The sequence below is a fragment of the Salvelinus fontinalis genome, chromosome 14, assembly GCF_029448725.1.
Source record: "Salvelinus fontinalis isolate EN_2023a chromosome 14, ASM2944872v1, whole genome shotgun sequence".
NCBI classification, from domain to species: domain Eukaryota; kingdom Metazoa; phylum Chordata; class Actinopteri; order Salmoniformes; family Salmonidae; genus Salvelinus; species Salvelinus fontinalis.
Genome location: NC_074678.1, coordinates 17,391,716 through 17,416,075, shown reverse-complemented (window position 1 = coordinate 17,416,075; position 24,360 = coordinate 17,391,716). Strand labels below are relative to the sequence as shown.

General features: G+C 43.0%; 1 protein-coding gene across 8 annotated transcripts in view; it reads left to right on the top strand.

The window, feature by feature from the left end:
• LOC129869564 (CMP-N-acetylneuraminate-beta-1,4-galactoside alpha-2,3-sialyltransferase-like) overlaps positions 1 to 24,360 on the top strand; it is a 121,217-nt gene that overhangs the window by 47,463 nt on the left and 49,394 nt on the right. For 6 of the 8 annotated variants that reach the window (XM_055944073.1, XM_055944075.1, XM_055944078.1 and 3 more), the window contains 4 exons: positions 894 to 957; positions 1,600 to 1,695; positions 1,955 to 2,141; positions 19,736 to 19,882. In XM_055944073.1, the coding sequence (XP_055800048.1) occupies positions 894 to 957; positions 1,600 to 1,695; positions 1,955 to 2,141; positions 19,736 to 19,882 (494 nt within the window). Of the gene's footprint in view, positions 1 to 893; positions 958 to 1,599; positions 1,696 to 1,954; positions 2,142 to 19,735; positions 19,883 to 20,280; positions 21,427 to 24,360 lie in introns of those variants that run through there. The other 2 variants (XM_055944076.1, XM_055944077.1) reach the window with 2 other exon arrangements.

The following is a 24,360-nucleotide window of genomic DNA, read 5'->3' as shown; positions in this document are numbered from 1 at the left end:
CTAGGCTATACAGTCAAATCGTGTGGACTTTCGTCTCGTGATAAATGGTCCAGCGTTTCAGAGCATACATCTGTTTTCCCAATTAGTTTAATCCTGATCCCCTGAATTATAGGGCACGTGTATTTACCCTCATCAATTGCATAGAAAACATCCAGATTGAAGTTATTCTTTACTCTACACTTTTTTTTCTTCCTAGAATAACAGGCTAGATAAATAGCCAGTTATATAGTGTTGTGTTGAAAGAACCAGAGCATCTAAGATTCCAGAGGTGTCGTGATGTAACCTCATTCCCTGAGGTCCAAGGATTGTTGCCCGCATCAGCCTGGAGAATGTGCTTGTTTAAAAATGCCATTCCTCTAACCGGGTATTTCTTCGTGCCCTATCGTTTTTCCTCTCAGTGTCTTAAGCTGTGTACAGTATTGATGCGTCCTAAATTGCACCCTTTTCCCTATAGAGTGCATTACTTTTGACTTTTGACCCTTTTGACCCTGGGCAAAAGTAGTGCACTGTATAGGGAATAGGGTGCCATTTGGGACTCAGCGCTTCTCTGCTCCGACCCAGGAGGTGTACATGCTCTGTATGAGGCCCTGCCCTTACCTCTCTGTCCTGGACTGCCTGCCTGGCCACCCAGATATCTCTGATGGTTGTATAACATGAAGAAGTATTCTGTTCTGTTCACCTCTCCTCCCCTCTGTCAGCCCACCCAGCCTCTCCTCTGGCTTCATTCCCTGGTTCATTTATCAAAGTGACAAAGTCCACCAGGTTTACAACACTACCTTGGTCTCTCTGCTGAGGTGATAATGCAGGGTGGAATTTATGTGTTGAGAGCCTCTTTATAACAGGACTTGCATCTTCTACTCTGATGCTGTGTTTTTCTCCTCATCTCTCCTCAGAAAAGATCATAGATAATATTCTGACAGCAACAAAGAGCTATGGTCTGGGAGAGGAGCTGGACAGGTATGTCACACCTCAAGCACCATAACAGGTCTATTACAACAACAGGGATGACTAGGGGACTTTAAAAGGGGTTATACCAGGACATTCTGAAAACTCTGGAGCTGTCTCAGAAAAGCTGTTGTCTGGTCCCAGATCTGTTTGTGCTGTCTTGCCAACTCCTATGGTCATTGGCATGCCAAAACAACCATTGGATTTGAGTTGGCTAGATAGCACAAACAGATCCGGGACCAGGCTAGAAATATGTTTTTCCAATCCAGGACACTTTGCTGAGTAATTTTACTTCCAACATAAAGATTAATGAATTATAATCACACAGGCAGCAGGCAGCCGTTTTGGTAGTTTTATAATTTCACTTCTGGCCAGCATTCTGTCTTTTTAGGTCTTGGTTCTTTCCACAGCCACTAGAATCTGCAGACCTGATTTCATCAACTAAGGAAATTGATCATGTGTTTATTTTTCCACATGGAATGTAGAACTCAGACTAAACATAGGTCACATTCTCTAAAACGTAAGACCCAATAGCGAAAGCTCAACTACATATCATATCAGAATCAAATTAATCACTGTTCCGTACTTGGCATGTTCTCACTTCACAAACCTCATAGAACTTGTGTTTCTGCTGTTTTTTTCCTGCTCTTCTAGTCAGAGTTGTAAGAAGTGCATCATCATGGGAAATGGTGGTATTCTGGCCAACAAGTCTATGGGTGTGAAGATTGACGAGTACGATGTGATTGCAAGGTCAGTTAAGGCACATTAACACTAGGATTCTTAAATAATCTTTCCTAGATTCCTTCCATCCTCTCTCCTCAGCTCCTTATCAAAAGCTCTAGAAGAAAACATCCAAAGTTCCTTCCTTCTGATATGTTTTGAGAAGGAGGCAAAGAGAGAGGATGTGAGGAATTGAGGAAAGACAAATTGAGAAAGAGCCCAGGTTCTGTGATTGTGAGAACCCTGTGTTTATCGATTCCTAATCCCAGTCCACCTGTGTGTGTTGCAGGTTGAACGAGGCTCCAGTGTCTGGCTATGAAAAGGATGTGGGCTCCAAGACCACCATGCGTATCACCTACCCAGAGGGAGCCATCCAGAAGACTGAACGCTACGAACAGGACTCCCTCTTCGTCCTCTCTGCCTTCAAAGCTCTCGACTTCAAATGGCTGCGGTCCATAATCTTTAAGGAGAGGCTGGTAAGGAAAATGAACCCTTTTTCACACTACTGAGTTGAGCCGAACCAAGCCAAGCCAGGCTTGTAAGTATTAACCCAGCAAACAGGCAACGTTCATATAATGTTAAATAACGTTCTAATTGAGTCCTAAAGGATAGAGAAGACATTATAGCCACCGGATGGGAACATCCCTGGAGAGCTCTCTTAGTGTTTGGGAAACTTGCCATTTTAACCATCACAGAGCGCCCTTACTAATGTTCTGGAAATGCAATGTTTGGTTAACCAGGCTAACCAGTAGAGGGCAGTGGGAAGTTACTGTAGACTTCAGAGAGAATCTCTGGGCTAACTTTACCAAGCCATATGCACCTGTTTGTCCTGTGTAAACTATGGTGTCGCACTGTGCCCAGGAAATATCACGGTTAAGAAATGGCAAGAGAGAAAAACATGGCATCAGATCAGATCCTGTGTGATGATAAGTGGAAGACATTTACCCATCTTTACCACACTGTTTAATTCAATTGGATAATACTAGATAATGGTAGGCTTATATTCTTATACTCTTCACTTTGGAACTCAGAACTTGTTGTGACTGGAGAATTAATGTGTCATTATACCACTTTTATCATTATACCATACTGAATTGTTTGAGGAATATGTATGCTGTGTGGAGGAATGGTCACATTGGAGGACATTGGAGGACAATCACCAATTGAGCATAGTGTGAGCCAGTACTATAGACTAACAGAGTGGATGTCTTTTTATTCAGGCTTAGCTTATAACTTAAGACCATTGAGGATTTCTGTCACGCCCTGACCGTAGAGAGCTTTTTATGTCTCTATTTTGGTTTGGTCAGGGTGTGATTTGGGTGGGCATTCTATGTTCATTTTCTATGTTTTGTATTTCTTTGTGTTTGGCTGGGTGTGGTTCTCAATCAGAGGCAGCTGTCTATCGTTGTCTCTGATTGAGAATCATACTTAGGCAGCTTTTTCCCACCTGTGTTTTGTGGGTAGTTGTTTTCTGTTTTGTGTCTGCACCAGACAGAACTGTTTTGTGTTGTTCCATTTTTTTTATTTTGTCTCAGTGTTCAGTTTAAATAAATAATCACGCTGTGCTTTCCTTCTCATTCCGACGACGAACGTTACAGAACTACCACAAGCGGACCAAGCAGCGTGGTATGGAGGAGCAGAGGGTTCAGGACTCCTGGACATGGGAGGAGATATTAGACGGACAGGGACCCTGGAGACAGGCTGGGGAATATCGCCGCCCGAAAGAAGAACTGGTGGCAGCTAAAGCTGAGAGGCGGCGATATGAGGCAAGGCAGCGCAGCAGGCACGAGAGGCAACCCCAAACATTTTTTGTGGGTGGCACACGGGGAGATTGGCGGAGTCAGGCGATAGACCTGAGCCAACTCCCCGTGCTTACCGGAAGCAGCGTGGTACTGGTCAGGCACCGTGTTATGCGGTAAAACGCACGGTGTCTCCAGTGCGCGCTCATAGCCCGGAGCGCTATATGCCAGCCCTCCGCAAGTGCCATGCGAGAGTGGGCATCCAGCCAGGGCGGATTGTGCCAGCTCAGCACGCTTGGTCTTCGGTGCGCCGTTTCGGCCCAGGGTATCTTGCGCCGGCTCTGCGTACTCTGTCTCCGGGGTGCTGGGAAGGTTCAGTTCATACTATGCCTGCGCTCCGCCCGTGCCAGGCTAAAGTGGGCATTGAGCAAAATGGAGAGGTGCCAAGGCTGCGCACCAGGGCTCCAGTGCTCCCCCACAGCCCGGTTCATCCGGTGCCTCCTCTACGCACCAGGCCTCCTGTAGGTCTCCCCAGCCTGGTGGGCCCTGTGGCAGCTCCACGCACCAGGCTGTCTCTGCGTCTCCTCCCTCCAGAGTCGCCCTCCAGTCCGGACCCTCCAGCGACACCCTCCAGTCCGGAGCCTCCAGTCCGGAGCTCCCAACAAGGGTCCCCAGTCCGGGGCCCGCTACCAGGGTGCCCAGTCCGGGGCCCACTACGAGGGCGCCCAGTCCGGGGCCCGCTACGAGGGTCCCTGCTCTAGAGGCGCCACCCAAGTGGGCCAAGTCAGAGGTGGAGCGGGGTCTACGTCCCACACCAGAGCTGCCACCGTGGAGAAATGCCCACCCAGACCCTCCCCTATAGGTTCAGGTTTTGCGGCCGGAGTCCGCACCTTTCGGGGGGGGGGGGGTTACTGTCACGCCCTGACCGTAGAGAGCTTTTTATGTCTCTATTTTGGTTTGGTCAGGGTGTGATTTGGGTGAGCATTCTATGTCAATTTTCTATGTTTTGTATTTCTTTGTGTTTGGCTGGGTGTGGTTCTCAATCAGAGCCAGCTGTCTATCGTTATCTCTGATTGAGAATCATACTTAGGCAGCTTTTTCCCCACCTGTGTTTTGTGGGTAGTTATTTTCTGTTTTGTGTCTGCACCAGACAGAACTGTTTCGTGTTGTTCCATTTTTTTATTTTGTCTCAGTGTTCAGTTTAAATAAATAATCATGAACACTTACCACGCTGCACTTTGGTCTGATCCTTCTCATTCCGGCGAAGAACGTTGCAATTTCCTCAACATGATTCTATGGACCACAGTAAGTACATTACTTTAGTTGCACAGTCCTTTCTTGACTATAGGGGCCTCAACAAAAAGACATCTCTGTGTAATTTGGGGTTAGAAGGGCAGTCCCTTTCTTTTGTGCTACAGGTAGTGTAGAGTTCCTCTCTCAGGTGAGGGACAGACATTTAATGATGTAGTTCATTGGCAAGTCTCTAAGAGTGAATGACTCCTTATCTCTTTAAGGAGAGTCTCTCTCTGTCTCTTATCAGACAATAGTAACGAAGGTGCTTTGTTGCATACATCTGGGCTCCATTTTTAAAGCCCAGTATCTTATGGTACATAGCAGAGGCTGCTGCCGTTACAGCAGTACGTTTACCTCAAGGACAGTGTATGCACTGTAACTCTACTCCCCCTGCTCTGCTAAAAGTGAGAAACTAGAAACAATATAGTTGTTTTGTTGTTGTATTATTATCTATCCTGATGCCTAGTCACTTTACCCTGCTTTCATATACATACAGTATCTCCCTCAAATACCTTGTACCTCTGCACATTGATCTAGTACTCCCTATATATAGCACCATTCTTGTGTATTTAATTTAATTCCTTGTGTTACATATTTTATTATTATTTCTAAACTCTGCATCGTTGGAAAGGGCTTGTAAGCAAGCATTTCACGGTAAAGTCTACACCAGTTGTATTTGATACATGACAATTAAAAGTTGATTAGATTTTGGGGATTTTGTTGACATACGTGACCAGTTTATATTTAGCTCTAGAGAATTTGGTTTTTGTTTTCACACACAGTAATTTAGTATTGGATAGTACTGCTCAGTATACTCAGGTTATGACAGCTTTGAGGGGATGTTTATCAGGATTAGGAGAGGCTTTCTTAGGGAACATGGCCACTGAAAGAAGCTCAATCCCCTGGCTAGCTAATATACCTGAATATCCCTGAGCTGTGCTCACTAAGGAAACAGAGCTTTTACCTCTGGTCTCCTCAAGTCTACATGCATTACGGTTCACACTTGCTGTTAAGAGAGAGGAGGGGGGTAGAGAGGAGAGAGAGGGGGAGAAAAAGAGAGAAATACTTGTGTGGGAAGTACAGTGCATTTGGAAAGTATTCCGACCCCTTGACTTTATCCACATTTTGTTACATTACAGCTTTATTCAAAAATGTATTTTTTAAAAAAATGTCCTCATCAATCTCATAATGACCCCATAATGACAAAGCGAAACAGGTTTTTGAAATGATTGCAATTTTATTAAAAATAGAAAACAGAAATACCTTATTTTCATAAGTATTCAGACCCTTTGCTATGAGACTCGAAATTGAGCTCAGGTGCATCCTGTTTCCATTGAGATGTTTCTACAACTTGATTGGAGTCCACCTGTGGTAAATTCAATTGATTGGACATTGTTTGGAAAGGCACACACCAGTGTATATTAGGTCCCACAGTTGACAGTGCATGTTAGAGCAAAAACAAAGCCATGAGGTCGAAGGAATTGTCCGTAGGGCTCCGAGACAGGATTGTGTTGAGGCACAGATCTGGGGGAAAGGTACCAAAACATTTCTGCAGCATTGAAGGTTCCCACAAACACAGTGGCCTCCATCATTCTTAAATGGAAGAAGTTTCGAACACCTAAGACTCTTCCTAGAGCTGGCTGCCGGGCCAAACTGAGCTATCGGGGGAGAAGGGCCTTGGTCAGGGAGGTGACCAAGAACCCGATGGTCACTCTGACTGAACTCCAGAGTTCCTCTCTGGAGATGGGAGAATCTTCCAGAAGGACAACCATAGGACAACCATCTCTGTAGCATTCTACCAATCAGGCCATTATGGTAGAGTGGCCAGACAGAAGCCACTCCTCAGTAAAAGGCACATGACAGCTCGCTTGGAGTTTGCTAAAAGGAACCTAAAGGACTCAGACCATGAGAAACAAGATTCTCTGGTCTAATGAAACCAAGATTGAACTCTTTGGCCTGAATGACAAGCCTCACATCTGGAGGAAACCTGGCACCATCCCTACGGTGAAGCATGGGGGTGGCAGCATCATGTTGTGGGAATGTTTTTCAGGGACTGGGAGACTAGTCAGGATCGAGGGAAAGATGAATGGAACAAAGTACAGAGATCCTTGATGAAAACCTGCTCCAGAGTGCTCAGGACCTCAGACTGGGGTGAAGGTTCACCTTCTAACAGGACAACAACCCTAAGCACGCAGCCAAGACAATGCAGGAGTGGCTTTGGGGCAAGTCTCTGAATGTCGTTGAGTAGCCCAGCCAGAAAACTCCCCAAATACAAGTGTGCGTCATACCTAAGAAAACTCTAGGCTGTAATTGCTGCCAACGGTCCTTCAACAAAGCACTGAGTAAAGGGTCTGAATAATTATGTAAATGTGATATTTCCTTTTTTATATATACATTTGCAAACATTTCTAAAAACCTGTTTTTGCTTTGTCATTATGGGAGGACAGATGACCTATGAGTTGATATTGTTATTGTGGAATTTCTCTCTCTCTTTAAACCCTGCTTGTAAATGAATACAAATGTGATAATAACCATACATTTGAATCCATAGGTTCCCTCTAATTTAAATCTTTATTACAGACCAGTGAAGGTCAGAGCAGCGTTCTAAGGTTGGGCTCTGACATGGTTTTAAGGTTAATGTTAGAGGGCTGGGTCTGATATGGTTTTGGTCTCTGAGAAGAAAAATGTCTATCTCTGGTTACAGTCACTGTGGTTATTCCTTCATGGTTGAATGGGAACAGAGCACATAGAACATGTTGTTAAACTCAGCAAACCTCATTCTCCCTAAGTTCCTCTCTTCATTCTCCATTCTTTAGAGAAGGATGGGTCAGATTCAAATGGTATAGTATTGTATCTGAAAGTAGGCATACATAAAATGAACATAATGGGGAATGAAGTACGCTTTTCACCCATGTGTATAGGGTCTCCACAGACAGACTCCCTCCTGTCCCTACTGTGATCACTTCGAACAGGAGGGGGGTCCGAGAGTATAGGGTTCAGAGGGCTGTGGGCTGGCAGACTATGGGATTCAGGGGTCTGATGCACATCAGAGAGCAACAGTAGCTCTGTGAGAGGAGACCTGGGCTCACCTGGTCTGCCCAGTGCAGGCAGGCAGGCAGACAGACAGACAGTGGATAGATGAATAAGACTATCACTGGGGTGGTCCTGTGCTCTGAGTCCGTGTCTGGATCACTTTTCACCCAGTGACAGCCAGGTGGGTGGGTGGGTGGGTGGGGGCAGACAGACACTCTGGAGTCAGCTAGTCATGACAGTCATACTGCGAATCCTGTACTCTTTCTCTACACTTTAAATGGCCTTGCGTCTCAAGAAAACACTTCACTTATGTATGCGCACATAAAGCCTTTCTTTTTTATTAATATTGATTTCACCTTTATTTAAATAGATAAGTCACATAAGAACAAATTCTTATTTACAATGACAGCCTACCAAGAGGCAAAAGGCCTCCTGCGGGGACGGAGGCTGGGATTAAAAATGTAGGACAAAACACACATCACGACAAGAGAGACACCACAACACTACATAAAGAGAGATCTAGGACAACACAGCATTGCAGCAAAACATGACAACACAGTATGGTAGCAACACAACATAACAACACAGTAGCGACACAACATGGCAGCAGCACAACATGGTAGTAGCACAAACATGGTACAGACATTGTTAAGCACAGACAACACAAAGGGCAAAAAGGTAGAGCCAACAATACATCACGTGAAGCAGCCACAACTGTCAGTACGAGTGTCCAAGATTAAGTCTTTGAATGAAGAGGTGGAGATAAAACTGTCCAGTTTGAGTGTTTTTTGCAGTTCGTTCCAGTCGCTAGCTGCAGTGAACTGAAAGAGGAGCGACCCAGGGATGTGTGTGCTTTGGGGACCTTTAACAGAATGTGACTGGCAGAATGGGTGTTGTATATGTAGGATGAGGGCTGCTGTAGGTATCTCAGATAGGGGGGAGTGAGGCCTAAGAGGGTTTTATAAATAAGCATCAACCAGTCTGTCTTGCGACGGGTTTACAGAGATGACCAGTTTACAGAGGAGTATAGAGCAGTGATGTGTCCTATAATGAGCATTGGTGGCAAATCTAGCCACTCGAGAGCACCCTTACCTGCCGATCTATAAATTACATCTCCCTAATCTAGCGTGGGTAGGATGGTCATCTGAATCATGGTTAGTTTGGCAGTTGGGGTGAAAGAGGAGAGATTACGATAGAGGAAACCAAGTCTAGATAAAACTTTAGCCTGCAGCTTTGATATGTGCTGAGAGAAGGACATTGTACCGTCTAGCCATACTCCCAAGTACTTGTATGAGGTAACATAATATAATAACAATAGATTTGCTTGTCATGTATGGAGCTGTAGTAAAGTCTTTCAATTAATCTTATTAGGACAAAGTAACATAGCCCTGGATACTACTGTATACAATAGTTTAACACTGTATGTCATGTACCCAGTATAATCACAGAGTTTATAAACCCTGAGGCGCAACATCGCCAGAAACAGACCAAGCAGACCAGGCCAGAGTTTGAGAAGCAAATGAAAGAAGTGAAAAATTCTTCTTTAGTTAGTTAATTTTCTCTAAATCTAAGTGCACAACCTAGATGCAAGTCAATGTCTTAAGGAGTTGAACATGTTATTACTCCAACCTCACGAAAGTGACAAACTGACACGTTTTCATTTTCGTCAAAACAACTTTATATTGCAGGAGTGGCTTTAATTTGACGGCCTGCACATGTGCAGTTTGGCGTGAGACGACCGTTAGTCAATTTCTACAGTTTCATCCTATCTCCATGCTGTACTGTCTTTGGTATAATGTGTGATTTAGTAATCTGAGGATATGGAGTAAATGTGTAACGCTTGATACTAGGGCTTCTACCACTACACAGTCAAAATAGACAAACAATGGTGTATTAAAGATTCAGTGAATCCTTAGAAATTAATTATGAGACCATCCTCATTCATAAGCTTTTAGGAGGGAGCTCAAGTTGCGACTCACACTACTACTAGGCTGCAATTACCAGACTAGTAGACACACACACACAATTGTCAGTGGTTCTGAATGAGGGAGAGTGTTGGCTGGCAGTAGCCTGATTGTCCATAGATAACAGTAGTGTAGACAGAGGCAGTGACTGAGTGGTTGCATTGTACTATGAAGAGCACCAATTACTCTCATGGCCTACTCATAGAAGGGTACAACTCTAGCCTCAGTGTTCTCCAGGGTCAAAGGGCGCCTCATTTAATACAATGTGCGCATCCCACATGACACCCTATTTCCTTTATTGTGCACTACTTTTGACAGGAGCCCTATATAGGGAATAGGGTGTCATTTGGGACGCAACCTGTGCTAATATGCAAAGTATTCTTTTGAACCAAGGGGGAATTTATCACAGCAGTGTGGTTGGTACAGTTTCACTGAATACTGCTGTGACTGTATGCATATGAGGTGTCTAGCTATTTGATCCTCCCTTGCCTCCTCTGTACAGATGGGTTACAGACCTGGGTTCAAATAGAACTGGTTTTCTTTTATATACTTTGGAGTGTTTGATTTTGCCTGGCCTGGAATGCCAGATGGTATGGGAGGGTTTGCACTTTTGGGAGTATTCCATTTAAGCCAGAGCAAGTTTAATCAAGTGCTTAGAAAGTATTTAAAAGAAAATGAACCCTGTTTGAACCCAGATAGGTCTGCTGGGTTTCCCATCCCACTGGTCGTGTCTCTCTGAGTGAGTATGGGTTGAGAGGAGAGGAGGTGTTGGGTTGCCTTCTAAGTTAGACAACAAAATGGTTCCCGTTACACAGGATTACCAGCTGGCCTTTCAGTTAGAAGCTTAGAGCTAGAGCTGGAGCAGAGTGATGATGCTACGCTAACATTTTACACCAGTGGCAGCTGGTGGAGGGAGGATGGGCTCTTTATAATGGCTGGAATGGAAAGGTTTTCAAACATGGATTTTGTGATTTAAAGTGACATACCAGCGCTGTGTTGTTTTTAACTGCAGCAAGACCAACATACCTGACTACTGTGTTGTGTGGTAGCACATCTCAGTCCCAGGCCAGGTATCCCAGTAACTGGTCCTGCACAGCCCGTCAGGAATGCTCCTTGAGCCTTAGCTAATTACCCTAATGGATAGAGTTATATTGATACAGCAGGGTCTTTTTGCTTTTCTTGTTTTTCATCTTTGTTTTTAATGCCCCTGACCTATCCCTCTCCTCTCGGTACCTCTCGTCAGGGTAATGCTTTCTTCATTTTTTTTATTAACAACAAAAAGGACATGACATGAAAAATACAGAGTATTATAAACATAATATAAAACCAAATAATGATAGACACCAAAAACAAGCTAATTTTTTAAATTAAAATAAATAGATAGTATGGGTTGCTACACTACATTAACAACTGACTTCAGATACATTTCACTTTTATTTATTTATTTTTTACTTTATTTATAGATTTTCAAATATGAGAACAAAAACAGTACAACCTCAACCCCTAAATCTCACATCCATCCTTCCCTCCTTCCCTCCCACCCTTCCCTCCAATCCACCCTCCCTCCCACCCTCCAATCCACCCACCCCAGCTTCCAATCCACCCTCTAATCCACCCTCCCGCCAATCCACCCACCAATCCACTCACCCACCAACCAAGGCATCATACAAAGATATACTATTAAAGTAAATTTAAATAGGACAGAAACAAACAGAAAAACAGTCAAATAAACAAAAACAATGGAAAAAGTTTAAGAAATTATTATCAGCACAAATGGCCACTAAAACAGACATGACTGCTTACCAAAATACACACACACTATGTGAAAACTGGGAAAGGCATATGAACACAGGAGCATGGTCCTAAATGACTATATTACCTATAGTCGAACTGAGAGAGATATCCACTAGCAACTGTGAGATTAGGAAGTAATCAATCCTAGTGTAAACATTGTGGGTGGGAGAAAAAAATAGTCCCTCCCATCTGGGTGTATTGATCACAAAATATCTTTTAAGCCTAAATCCCTAGCTGGTAGTCTTATTGCAGCTGCTGATTTACTCTCCAGACTATTTCTAGGCTGAGACCTGTCAAGATCCTTGTCTAGAATCTGGTTAAAATCACCCACCAATAATATTGGGATGTCACCCAGTTCTAAGAGAGTTTGAGAACCATATTGGGCCTGTTTGCATTAGGTGCATATATATTCCAGAGAACAACTGAACGACCATCTGAATCAGTTAGCAGCTAGTTTCAGTAAAGTTAATGGCTTTATGTATGAGAATAGATACTCCCCTGCTTTGGCCTGTACCCGAGCTAGAGAAAGCCTTTCCCACCGAAGAGCATTTGAGTTTTTCTGATTCCTTTTTATTCAGATGTGTCTCCTGGACAAAAGCTATGTCCAACTTAGAAGACTTGAGATATGCTAACGTTTTTCTTTTTCTTGATTATATGGTTAAGCCTTTAAGATTCCAGTTAGCTAATTTTAATTCAGCTATGTTGGTCATTGAGTTATAAAGAAGTCATAATAAGCGAATGTATAATAACCTATACAGTATAGAAGTATTACAGTGGTGTAGATCTCCATGGCAATAAAGAAAAACAAACCTAAGAAAAGACATAAAAACGTACGTGTGTAGAACTAAGTAGACTCCCAGCCAAACATAAGGCGCTGGGGAGAAACACATAGATGGGATTGATGAACTTGACAGTCACCCAAACTGTAATACCCTTTTGGGACATAGTTAGCATTTTATTTACAAAAATTCAATGCTCTGTCACAGACAAGGCTATAGTGCTTTGTCGCCGCTTACTGGCAAACTATAGTAATGTATTGAATTGACACTTCGTGTTCAAATAGAGCCAATCAGAGGAAATGTGAAAAAGGAAAAATAATTTTAATCTGAGGCCCTTAAATTTAAACAAATTTCCCACGCAGAATGAACTCGATCCCCCTCGATTTTAGATCAGTTTTTACCTGTTTGAAAGCCATCCTCCAGTCGTCAACTCCCGTGTGGCTCAGTTGGTAGAGCATGGCGCTTGCAACGCCAGGGTTGTGGGTTCATTCCCCACGTGGGGACCAGGATGAATATGTATGAACTTTCCAATTTGTAAGTCGCTCTGGATAAGAGCGTCTGCTAAATGACGTAAATGTAGAATAGTCTGGGAAGAACATAATTGTAGATCCCTGCCATGTCACCTGTCTCTTCTCTCTCGCTGCTCTGAGAATTTCATCCTTCAACTGATAACGTAGCAATGATGGGCAGCGAACGGCGTCCCTCTTTCAGCTCTCTTCTGGGCGGGCCTGTGGGGACTCTATGTGCCCTCTGAATCTCAAGTGGCCTCTCAAATTGGCATTCCAACATATTCAGGATTTCCCTCCGTAAGAACTGTATCATGTCTTTGTTATCTGCCATGTTCTGTTATCCAAATTATCAACCAGGTCTTGTAATCTTTGCAATTCCTTCTGGATTCTACCCAACCTTTCATTGTGATGGCGCCAAACTCCAATGTTGCGACACGGTCCTCTGCTTCGCTAACGCGGGTGGTCAGTGTATCGATTTTCCCTTCTATTTCCTTCATCGTGGTCTTGATTTCTGACATGTCTTGTTCAATATTTTGGGTGGACAAACTAATTTCTCTGATTTCGGAGGTAAGAAAGGTCAGGGTGGGCTCGCAAGTTGCAGTGTCTGGCGTAGCTGGCCTACCAAATTTCTATCAGCATGTTAAATGTGCAACCAGAGGGAGAGAAACTCTGGACCACCTTTACTCCACCACCTTTATTCCACACACTGGCCCGTAGGCAGCATGCATTTTCTTGCTAAGCTTGGACGGTTGTGTCTGCAGGGAATCCTTTGCTAGCTGTGATTTGCGGCTATCCCGGTTAGACATTTGTTCTTTTTGGCTGTAACAAAATTTGCCTTTGACTTGTATGAGTATAACTATGCCCCAAAATGGGTAAATATCATTGCCAAAACCAATTTACTGTTGTGTTCGATGGAGCTCCTCAACTACACAGCCATCCTCCCCAAGAGCACACGTGACCTCTTCCAGAGTAATGCTTTCACTGGGGCTGTTTGAACCTTGGTGGGCGGCAGGTGGCCTAGCGGTTAGAGCGTTGGGCCTGTAGAAAGATTGCCAGTTCAAAATCTTGAACCGACGAGGTGAAAAATCTGTCGTTCCAGCCTTGAGCAAGGCAGTTAACCGCATATTACAGCCCCTTGCACCTCTATTATTCAGAGGGGTTGGGTTACAAGAGAAAGTCAAGTTTCGGTTGGACTTTGTGTGCAATGATCAAATACATTTATGTCTTCATTTTTATCCATTTAGTCATATTTTCCATTGTCTTATTTTGCATTCAAATCACCCACTCCTAACTCATGTTTTTTAAAATCTAATTTAAAGTACATGACCAAAAGTATGTAGAAACCTGCTCGTCAAACATCTCATTCCAAAATCATATGAAGTTGGTTCCCCCTTTGCTGCTACAACAGCCTCCACTCTTCTGGGAAGGCTTTCCACTAGATGTTGGAACATTGCTGTGGGGACTTGCTTCCATTCAGCCACAAGAGCATTAGTCAGGTCGGGCACTGATGTTGGGCGATTAGGCCTGGCTCTCAGTCGGCGTTCCAATTCATCCCAAAGGTGTTAGATGGGGTTGAGGTCAGGGCTCTGTGCAGGCCAGTCAAGTTCTTCAACACCGATCTTGACAAACCATTTCTGTATTGACCTTGCTTTGTGCACGGGGGCATTGTCATGCTGAAACAGGAAAGGGCCTTCCCCAAACTTTTCCCACAAAATTGGAAGCACAGAATCGTCTAGAATGTCATTGTATGCTGTAGCGTTAAGATTTCCTTTCACTGGAACTAAGGGGCCTAGCCCGAACCATGAAAAACAGCCCAGACCATTATTCCTCCTCCACCAAACTTTAGACTTGGCACCATGCATTGGGGCAGGTAGTGTTCTCCTGGCATCCGCCAAACCCAGATTGGTCCGTCAGACTGCCAGGTGGTGAAGCGTGATTCATCACTCTAGAGAACACGTTTCCACTGCTCCAGAGTCCAATGGCAGCGAGGTTTACACCACTCCAGCCGACGCTTGGCATTGCGCATGGTGATCTTAGGTTTGTGTGCTGGTGCTCGGCCATGGAAACCCATTTCATGAAGCTCCCTACGAACAGTTTGTGCTGACGTTGCTTCCAGAGGCAGTTTGGTAGTGAGTGTTGCAACTGAGGACAGACTATTTTTATGCGCTTCAGCACTCGGTAGTCCTGTTCTGCAAGCTTGTGTGGTCTTCTCATGAAAACGTTTGTAGGGTACAAACAATTTGGGCTAGGAACTATGACCCCACCCCGAGACGCTTACAAACACAAACGTGTTCTCCGTTTTGCTCATGAGACTCGTCTGAAGGTAACTCAGTACAGACCGGTAAAAAATGAATGAAAAAATGAATAGGCTTTTTTGGACCCCCCCCCAAAGACTTAGACTCTTAGGGGTAGGGGAATTACTAGCCACATGTCAGAGAGTGAGATGGTCCTTTTGTGCTTCGTTTGGTTTCCATCTGGTTCTGATATCGGTAATTTCCTCACACTTTATCACTTCTTTATTACCAGGGAAACCACAGACGGATGCTGCGTCCCAAATGGCACCGCATTCCCTACTTAGGGCACTACTTTTGACCAGGGCTCTCGTCAAAAGTATTGGAGTTCTGACACTTCTCTTCTTAATTCTAGAATCTCTACCACAGAAATGGGAAAAATAAAGTAAGGGTTAGGTTCGTGCCAGCAGAGGCCAATTAGCCATGGTATTTATTTGTGGTTGGAGGCTTGACATGACTCATGGAATGGGATGGGTTTTGTCAAAAGGAATCAAAGAAAATATTATTCCTATTGGATAAACAGACGTTCAGCTGGCTTTTATCTACTCCAGAACATTCTCCCTTTGAAGGAAAAACCAAAACAATGCTTCTGTAGCTGTGGCTTCATGGAGATGACGTTACTTCTGTGTTGGGTTAGATTGCCAAGTTAGTTATCTTAGCGTGCGGTACCTAGGCCTACATGGAAGGGCAACAAATCTCTCTTTTGGACAAAATAAAAAACAGATGATAAACGGCCTATGCTGTGAGGTGTTCTTTACTTGTCTTTTATAAACCCCTAGCCCGTAAAAGGAACCACACGTGGCCCGTAAAAGTCACAGGGCTCCCTGAACTGGTCTGGGATTCTCTGCAACTCCTCTATGAAGTATACAGTATCTGCTTGGTGCAGGAGAGTGACCTCACAGAAAAAAAGCCCTGATTTCCTGTACGTCCTCCCACCCCAGTAGGCTAGGCTAGGAGCTGGAACTAGGTGGCCTCACACAATTCCAACTCCATCATCAAGTTTGCTGACGACTCGACATTAGTAGGCCTGAGTTACAACCATGACGAGACAGTCTACAGGGAGAAGGTAGGCACTCTGATGGTGTGGTGCCAGGTAAACAACCTCTCCCTTAACGTTAGCAAAACAAAGGAGCTTATTGTGAACTTCAGGAGGAACCAGGCTGGACAAGCCCCCATCCTCATCAACAGGGACGCCATAGAGACGGTCAATAACTTCAAATTCCTCGGCTTACACATCTCAGAGTAGCTGAAATAGTCTAACCACACAGACACTGTAGTGAAGAAGGCACGGCAGCTACTCTTCAATCTCAGGATGCTGAAGAAATGTGTCCTGTCCACCAGGGCCCACAGTGTTCTACAGGAGCAACATCGAGAGCATACTGTCGGGCTGCCTCACAGCCTGGTACAGCAACTCCACCGCCGCGGACAGCAAGGCTTTTCAGAGGGTGATACGTGCAGCCGAACACACCATTGGCTGCACACTGTCTGCCCACCAGGACATCTACAACACCAGGTTTTGCAGGAAGGCCAAGAAGATCATCAGGGACCCCAGCCACCCAAGCCATGCCCTGTTCTCCCCACTTCAATCACACAGATGCGGGCAGTACAGGAGCATCATGGCAAAAACTGAAATAGTTTCTACCCTCAGACCATTAGGCTGCTGAATAGCCACCACCAGTCAGCTCCCTGCTCCACCCTCCCCCCTGCTACTCCCCCTATGGACCCCCCCCCCCCCCCCTAACTCATTTGTATTTCTTATTTCCCTTGGTCCCCACACCATCTCAATGGTCATGCAGCTCCCACTATGGTCACTCTCCCCACCCCTTCAACAGTCTTTGCTCTGCCTCCACCCTAATGCACATTTTATTATTCATCACTGACACATCTGTTAGGATGTATATAGTGCTATTTCTATTGTTGTTTTTTATTACCATTTTCATTATTTTATTTCACTTAGTCCTGCATGTTGAAGCTCAAAGCCCAAGATTTTAAGTGTACTCTGCAATCACACCTGCGACCCTCTACATGTGATTATTAAACACTCTGAATCTGAATCTCCTCCCTGCCCCAGACCCAGCTTGAGATCTTGCTAGTGGACCAGGACCTGGAACACTGTCTGTGACTGACGTGACAGGCTCCACATAACAAAATATTTGCTGTTTGTACACTGTTGATTGCAGCAAGTTGAATATGAATAGGAACCTTTCACAATATACTGTATAATAACTCAAATAAAGCCAATTCACAATAATTATGTATAGGTGTCATATTCTTTATTTATTACAGCATCACTATTCCCTCTCAGAAGGACCAGGTGAAACCTGAGATGACATGTTTTTAGTTTTACTACAGCGGGGACTGTGTCCCTGGGCCTGGCTTTATGTGTCCTTTGCTGTGATGTTGTTGCCCTGTCAGAACCAGAAAGGCCCTTTATTCAGAACCTGTCTGACAGAGAGGTGGGATGTGTCTGGGCTTGTCCTGGGCACACAGCCAAATCCGCCTCAAAGCCACTTGGCCATATTTTATAGTCACTCTTTATTTGGAAATATCAAAGGCATCGCTCTGGTCTGTTTGTACAGGTGACTTGTGTTAAAATCCACTGACCAACTGCTAAGCGTCAGCTCTCACTTTGTCAGTTTCTCAGCTGAAGAGAGGAATGAACAACTAATGAGGCAGCAGTAGTGTAGTGGAGGGTATATGTAGGTATATGCCGTATACCCAATTATTTCTCAGTGGCCATTGCGTATACTCACTTCTTAATCCCCACTGATACGTATCAAAGTAGTGTAGGTATACGCTGTATCAATTAATAGGGCTGATGGAACAGATCGGAATGTTTAGCTTAAAATGTTGAACTATTATTTCTTCACTGTTCTAAAATGCGCACCGCACATGCAAACGGTTTCATGCACAGAGATGGAAATACACGTTAGAAAGAGGGGCATTTAAAGATGCAACAACTATCATGGGTTGCTAATATGATTAGGATAATGTCTTTGGTTGTTAGACAATGAAAGAAAGTTGAAATAAAACCAATAGAGCAGAACGCATATGAGTCTTAAAACAAAATAATTTCCTCCATGTTTCTATGGTGGGATTTTGACTATAGGCTACTTTGAAGCAAAGTAAGACATGCCTCATAATATGAAGTAAAATTTCCAGGTTTCAAACAATTAAGGAACAGGAAAAATATAGTGATGCTAATGATAGACCTAACTGTCTTCGGGTAGATGGAAAGGCATTCCCAGAAACCTTCTCTTTTCAATGGTAACTAGCTACAAAGTAGCCTATGCCTACGTACCTGTCTGTCACGGTCGTGTGTAGAGATGGACCAAGGCGCAGCGAATGTAGAGTTCCACATGCTTTATTAATAGTGAAACTTAACAAAACAATAAACGAACAAACCGTGACTACAGAGGTGCAAAGTGCACTAACTCCAAACACATACATTCAAACAATATCCCATAACCCACAGGTGGAAAAATGCAACTTAAGTATGATCCCCAATTAGAGACAACGATTACCAGCTGCATCTAATTGGGAATCATACACAAACCCCAACATAGAATATAAACCTAGAACCCCACATAGAAATAATAAACTAGACTAAAACCCAAAGTCACGCCCTGACCTACTCTACCATAGAAAATATAGGCTTTCTATTGTCAGAACGTGACACTGTCAGAATGATATGAATATTTGCATTAATCCAGTGGCCATTTATGTTGCAAACTCTGTCTCATGTGCCACAGAAACACGGCTAATCAAACAATAATGCTAGATGCCTGCACACTTGTGGTTTAAGCATTGTTATGGACTTAGAACATACAATTTTGTTGTTTTTCTGTTAAAAAAAGTGTGACTTTGAGAACGAAAACCTGAAAAAATTGTGGGAAATCTAATGCTGTGAATTCCTGACTCAGTTGAACTGTTTCAATAGTAGGCCTACTATTAGCCTACTTTCACAGTACAGCTTGGGTTGGCCTGACTGTGAAAGATCAATATGGGATTTATCATGTTAAAGTCATTCAGAGTGCATGTCACTGTTTGTCATTGAATTTTTCACACAGTGCGCTTTTCCTTGGCCGGGTGTGCCATTTGGAGTTTTTTTTCTGTGAGTATACCCACTTCTCCAGGCAACACTACACCACTGTGAGGCAGAAGAACAAAAGAAGCACACCTGGATTCAAATACTATTATACATCATTTAAAATACTTTATCTGTGCTTGATTGAGCTTGCCTGGCTTAATGGACGAATAGAATCATCCTCAAACTGAAAACCCCACCCATCTGGCACCAGATAGGCTAGAGCAATTGCTCAAAGTATTTTAAAGGATTTCAAATAGTATTTCAACACAGGTCTGATGAGAAGAGATGTTTAGGTGCTCTGAGCTCCCTGGTATTTGATATGCAACAGTTGAGTCTGAGAGCAAGAAGAGTTGTGCTTTAGGAGACCACCAACAGGGAGAGATCATATTGTTATTGAAAGTAGTAAATGTTTTACTGATTTCTTAATTTATTATTACGGCTAGGGGCCATTTTTTCATGCTACAATTACACTAACCTTTATATTTCTCTCTCTCTCTCTCCCTCTGTCTCTCTCTCTCTCTCTGTCTCTCTCTCTCCCTCCCCCTACCCCCCTCTATTTATCTCTCTGTCTCTCATAGCGTAGCACAGAAGGGTTCTGGAAGTCTGTGGCCCGTCATGTCCCCAGGGAGCCCAGTGAGATGAGGATCCTCAACCCTTACTTCATCCAGGAGGCTGCCTTCAGGTTCATCGGCCTGCCTCACAACAACGGACAGATGGGGAGAGGGGTGAGAGAATGGGAAACTCACTGCTGTTTTCTGTCATAGAAAATTATGGCGGAAATATTATGTTCAAAAAAATTACGATCATCATAAAAAAAACACACAAAACAGATCAGGAGCCCGTAAAATGGCTGCTATCCATATCTGCATCCTAAAACATGCAATGGTAAAGAAGAAGTACATAATACAAGGAAGTATAAGAACTTCTTGCTTGAACGATTTCAGTTACATATTTGATATTTCATGATATTAAGAAAATGTATTTCAAAAGAACAGAATAGTATATTTTGAGTTTAATTATGTTACTGGGCTTAGTTTGCTTAATTTGTCACATGATGTTCAGTCTGCCTTCAAGTCAAAAGGGGCCTATGTTAAACAATAAATATATTATTATGTTTTCACAGGGCTATGGCTTGAAAACATACCTAAATTCAGGGATGGAAGGTGTCGCTGTACTCCTAATTATCCCATTATCGAAACCGCGAAATTGAGAAGATTGAAATACTGCTCGTTTTTCATTAAACTGCCTCTTTTCGTCAGCATGCTAGGCTAGCTAATGCTAAAGCATCCCATTAAATTCTACAACACTTCCGGCAGCAACTTTAGATTAGGGGCTGTAAAACTGTTTATCAATAATTAGTAAATGGTTTATAAGGATCTACATGAATCATCAACTGAGATATTAGTAAGTGCTCACATTTATAAATGCAATCATTAACAATAAACAATTATAAACTGGGTTGTTCAAGCCCTGAATGTTGATTAGCTGAAAGCCGTGGTATCTGAGACCATATAGCACGTGTATGACAAAACATTTATTTTTACTGTTCTAATTATGTTTGTAACCAGTTTATAATAGCAATAAGGCACCTCAGGAGTTTGTGGTATATGGCCGATATATGGCCATGGGCTGTATCCAGGCACTCCACGTTGCGTTGTGTGTAAGAACAGCCATTAGCCGTGGTATATTGGCCATGTACCACAGCCCCTCGTGCCTTATTGCTTAAATATACCATTCATGACATACTGTATATAAATACATTTATATGTATATAAATGTTGTATCAAACCATTAATCAACCATTACATTTTTTAAATATATAATATTATGAGTTTACAATAACTCCTTTACAACAGGTTTATAAGTACATTATTAATCATTTACAAATTGTGAACATACTATGATCAAACACCTTATAAATGATCTTATAAATAGTTGAAAATAGTGTTTATAAATGTGTATTTACAGATTGCTTATTGACATTTACAAATGTAGGAATAATGATTAATAAATGGTAAGTAAACTCTTTACAAACTGTTTAGAAATTGTTTATTTTAAGGGACCTAAATATAAAGTGTTACCAGTCCAAGTAACAGATTGGAATAGTTTCGATGTTATTATGTTATTTATATGTGACCCACCACTTGGATTCCTTTGTATGTAGCAACATTTGAAATTGTGTTTTTTACATTGGATAAAAGTAGAGACTGCAGTTGAGGAACAATGGGAAAGTAATTCTGCTTTGAAAGTTGATAAACTTGTAACCCCACTTTTGTGAAAATGGCCGTGAATGTTTTGGTACACGTACTGGAGAGCTCTTCTTTGTCAACACCCGTTCAGCATCGTTCACACCCACTTAAGCCTTAGCCCCACCCATCTCTTTAAGGAATCACAGTGTAGTAAACAACCAAAGATTTCAAGACTAAAAGTGGTGAAAGTTGTAGTAAAAATACACTTTATCTTGACCTTGGCCTATATCCTAATCTGACTTTGGTGCACGTCATGTTGTTCTTCACATTACCGTCTCTGGTAAACACACACTATTTGCAATTAAATCAAAGTGTATTTTTTACATGCACAGGAAGCAGAATGTGTTAACAGTACAGGGAAATGGTTACTTGCATAGTGGAGTCTTTTGTTTAGACATGTAGCTAGCTAGCTAGGTAGCTAAACAATAAACCCTAATCCCAACTCTAATGCCCCATTCAATACAACTGGGAACTCTGAAAAAAACTAGCTCTGGCTGGGAAAAATTGATTTGAACAGTTATCCAACTCGGGAATTCCACTCGGGCCTCTTTCTAGAACTCTGACTTTCTGACCTGAAAATCACTGATGTCACGATTTGACCTCGTATTTTTCAGAGTTCCTAATTGTTTTGAACGCAGCAATAATACCTTGCATAAATCTGCAGGTAGCTAAAGCTAACCAACTAGGTTCAATGTTACCTAGCTAATATAAAGCTATAACTAGCAATGCAAATGGCTTTCTGAGATACGAATAATATTACTACACAGATCGTACATGTAACCTTAGCTTGCGAGCCAGCCAGCTAATGTTAGCTAGCTAGCTAACAGTACGCTTTAACTTGCAATGAAAATTACTTTCTGACCAAATTAGAAAGGTATAATATCTGAAAATGTAGCTAGACTCTTACTCGTATACATGGATGAATGCTTCTCCCTCTTTGTCATGGATACCTTGGTTGCCCTTAGTTTGAAGATGTCATCCGGAGACAGGTGTTTTATACAACAGCCTCCTGTGTTCTCTTTTGGACTCTCTCCGTATTTGGCAATCACCTCTCTGCTTCCACCGGGCATTCCACTGATTTCAAAACTCTGTCAACGTCTTCCATGACAACGACACCGTTTCTTCCCCACCGTCATCAGAAGACTACAATTTCTGGTTCAATGAAAATGTTTTTACCTAAATCAGGGATTTCCTCATTGTCTGATTCATTTTCAGAGAGAGTCAGCATGGCACGATCGTCCTCCAGAAAGTAGTCCATCATAGCTTTTTCCCACGATCTTGGTCGATAGCGCTATTAACTTCAGGGCAGCAATGTTGAGCGGAGTAGCAAAACTTGTTCAATTTTTTTTAACAAAGGTAGAAAGGATTATCCACACATACTGAGCAGCTCATGTTATAGACGCATGCTACATGGCAAACCCAATCCGAAATCATCTCTCGGCATGTCCAGCACATCCATTATCTCAGCCAATCATGTCTAGCGGGAAGGTTCCTGTATTTTTCTGTGGCTTAACCAACTAGGCTTGTAATTTAACAATGTTATTCGTATTTACAGATGGCATACAAGTTTGTTATTAAGGCACACATGTTCCAGAAGGCATTTCTGCCAAAAAACACATTTTGATAAAAAAATAAAACGTTCAAATTCCTCCCCTGTGAGATAGTGACAGGCGACATACGCCTGCCTACCTTCTTGAAACGGGTCACATATTTGAGTAGCATAAGATTAATTAATTGATCACAGTACCTGCAAAAACATAGATATTGAAACAAACAATTCAGAAAATCAACCTGTATTAGAGCATATTGGGAAATATGATAATGATGTGCGTGGTTTGGGTTCAACTCTGATAACTTAACACCAACATTGGGGTTATTTTACACCACTGAGTGTTAATTTAACTCTTGAATCAACACTAGAAATGTTACACTGAAAAATCAGCACAAGTAACACTGACCAGTTTGCTGTGTGCTATGAAAGGGACCCATCTGCAGGCTTCCATACGTTCAAGAACCTTTTAGAATTCTGAAGAACCGTAGATGCCACGTCAAGAACACCACACTGAACTGACAGGTTCTTTATCGGGCAAGAGTTCTCCAAGAGCTGAGGAAGAACCATTTCAGAACCATTTCAGAACCAGAACCATTCGGTCCTGTTTTCAGTGTACCCTAACACACTACAGACATACAACAGCCCCTCCAGGTGCCTTAGTTGGCTCTGCTCTGCTCTGGGTGCTCCAGATGTCTCAGCAGCAATGAGTCAGAACACAAACTAACACTGTTTACTGTTAGAGTCCCGTTTGGATGTCAGCACTACTGGAACTAATATGAGCCAATGCCATGCCTCCAATCTCAGGAATTCAAAGATAATGTACACAAATTGTGTTCATTGATGTCCTTAAATCTTTAAGAGCTATGCTGCAAGGGGGCATCAAAATCAAGCTCAGAATTGTGCAGTTTGTGATACCCCCTCCTGACGGAATGTTGTCATGGAAGTGTGAATTGAGGCTTTAATAATCAAGACGTGAATACTAGTGAACAGCAGAACAGTGTGTACACAACACAGTCCTGTTTACCTGCGAAGATGCCCTTCCCTCCGTGGAGAGAGCAAGGACCTGAGAAGCATCGACCTGAGCTGGAGATGTACTGTAGAGGCTAGAGGTAGTTGGACCTTTTTATCAACCAGTAACTTTTCAATAGCTGCTAGAGAAGACACCCTTCCTTGTTGTAACATCCACACCTATAGAGGGCCATGGAGGGAGCATGGACCTAGGCTGGAGATGTACTGTAGAGGCTGGAGGTGGTTGCTTTTAATCAGCCACCATGCAGTACGCCTGCTGCTATGCTAGCAGGATTAGCCATGTCTGTCATTCACAGAGCTACACTGATAAGCCTTCTGGTATTAGCCTGCCTGGCCACAGGGCTGTTGACCTGCTGCCTTCAGCCTGACACAG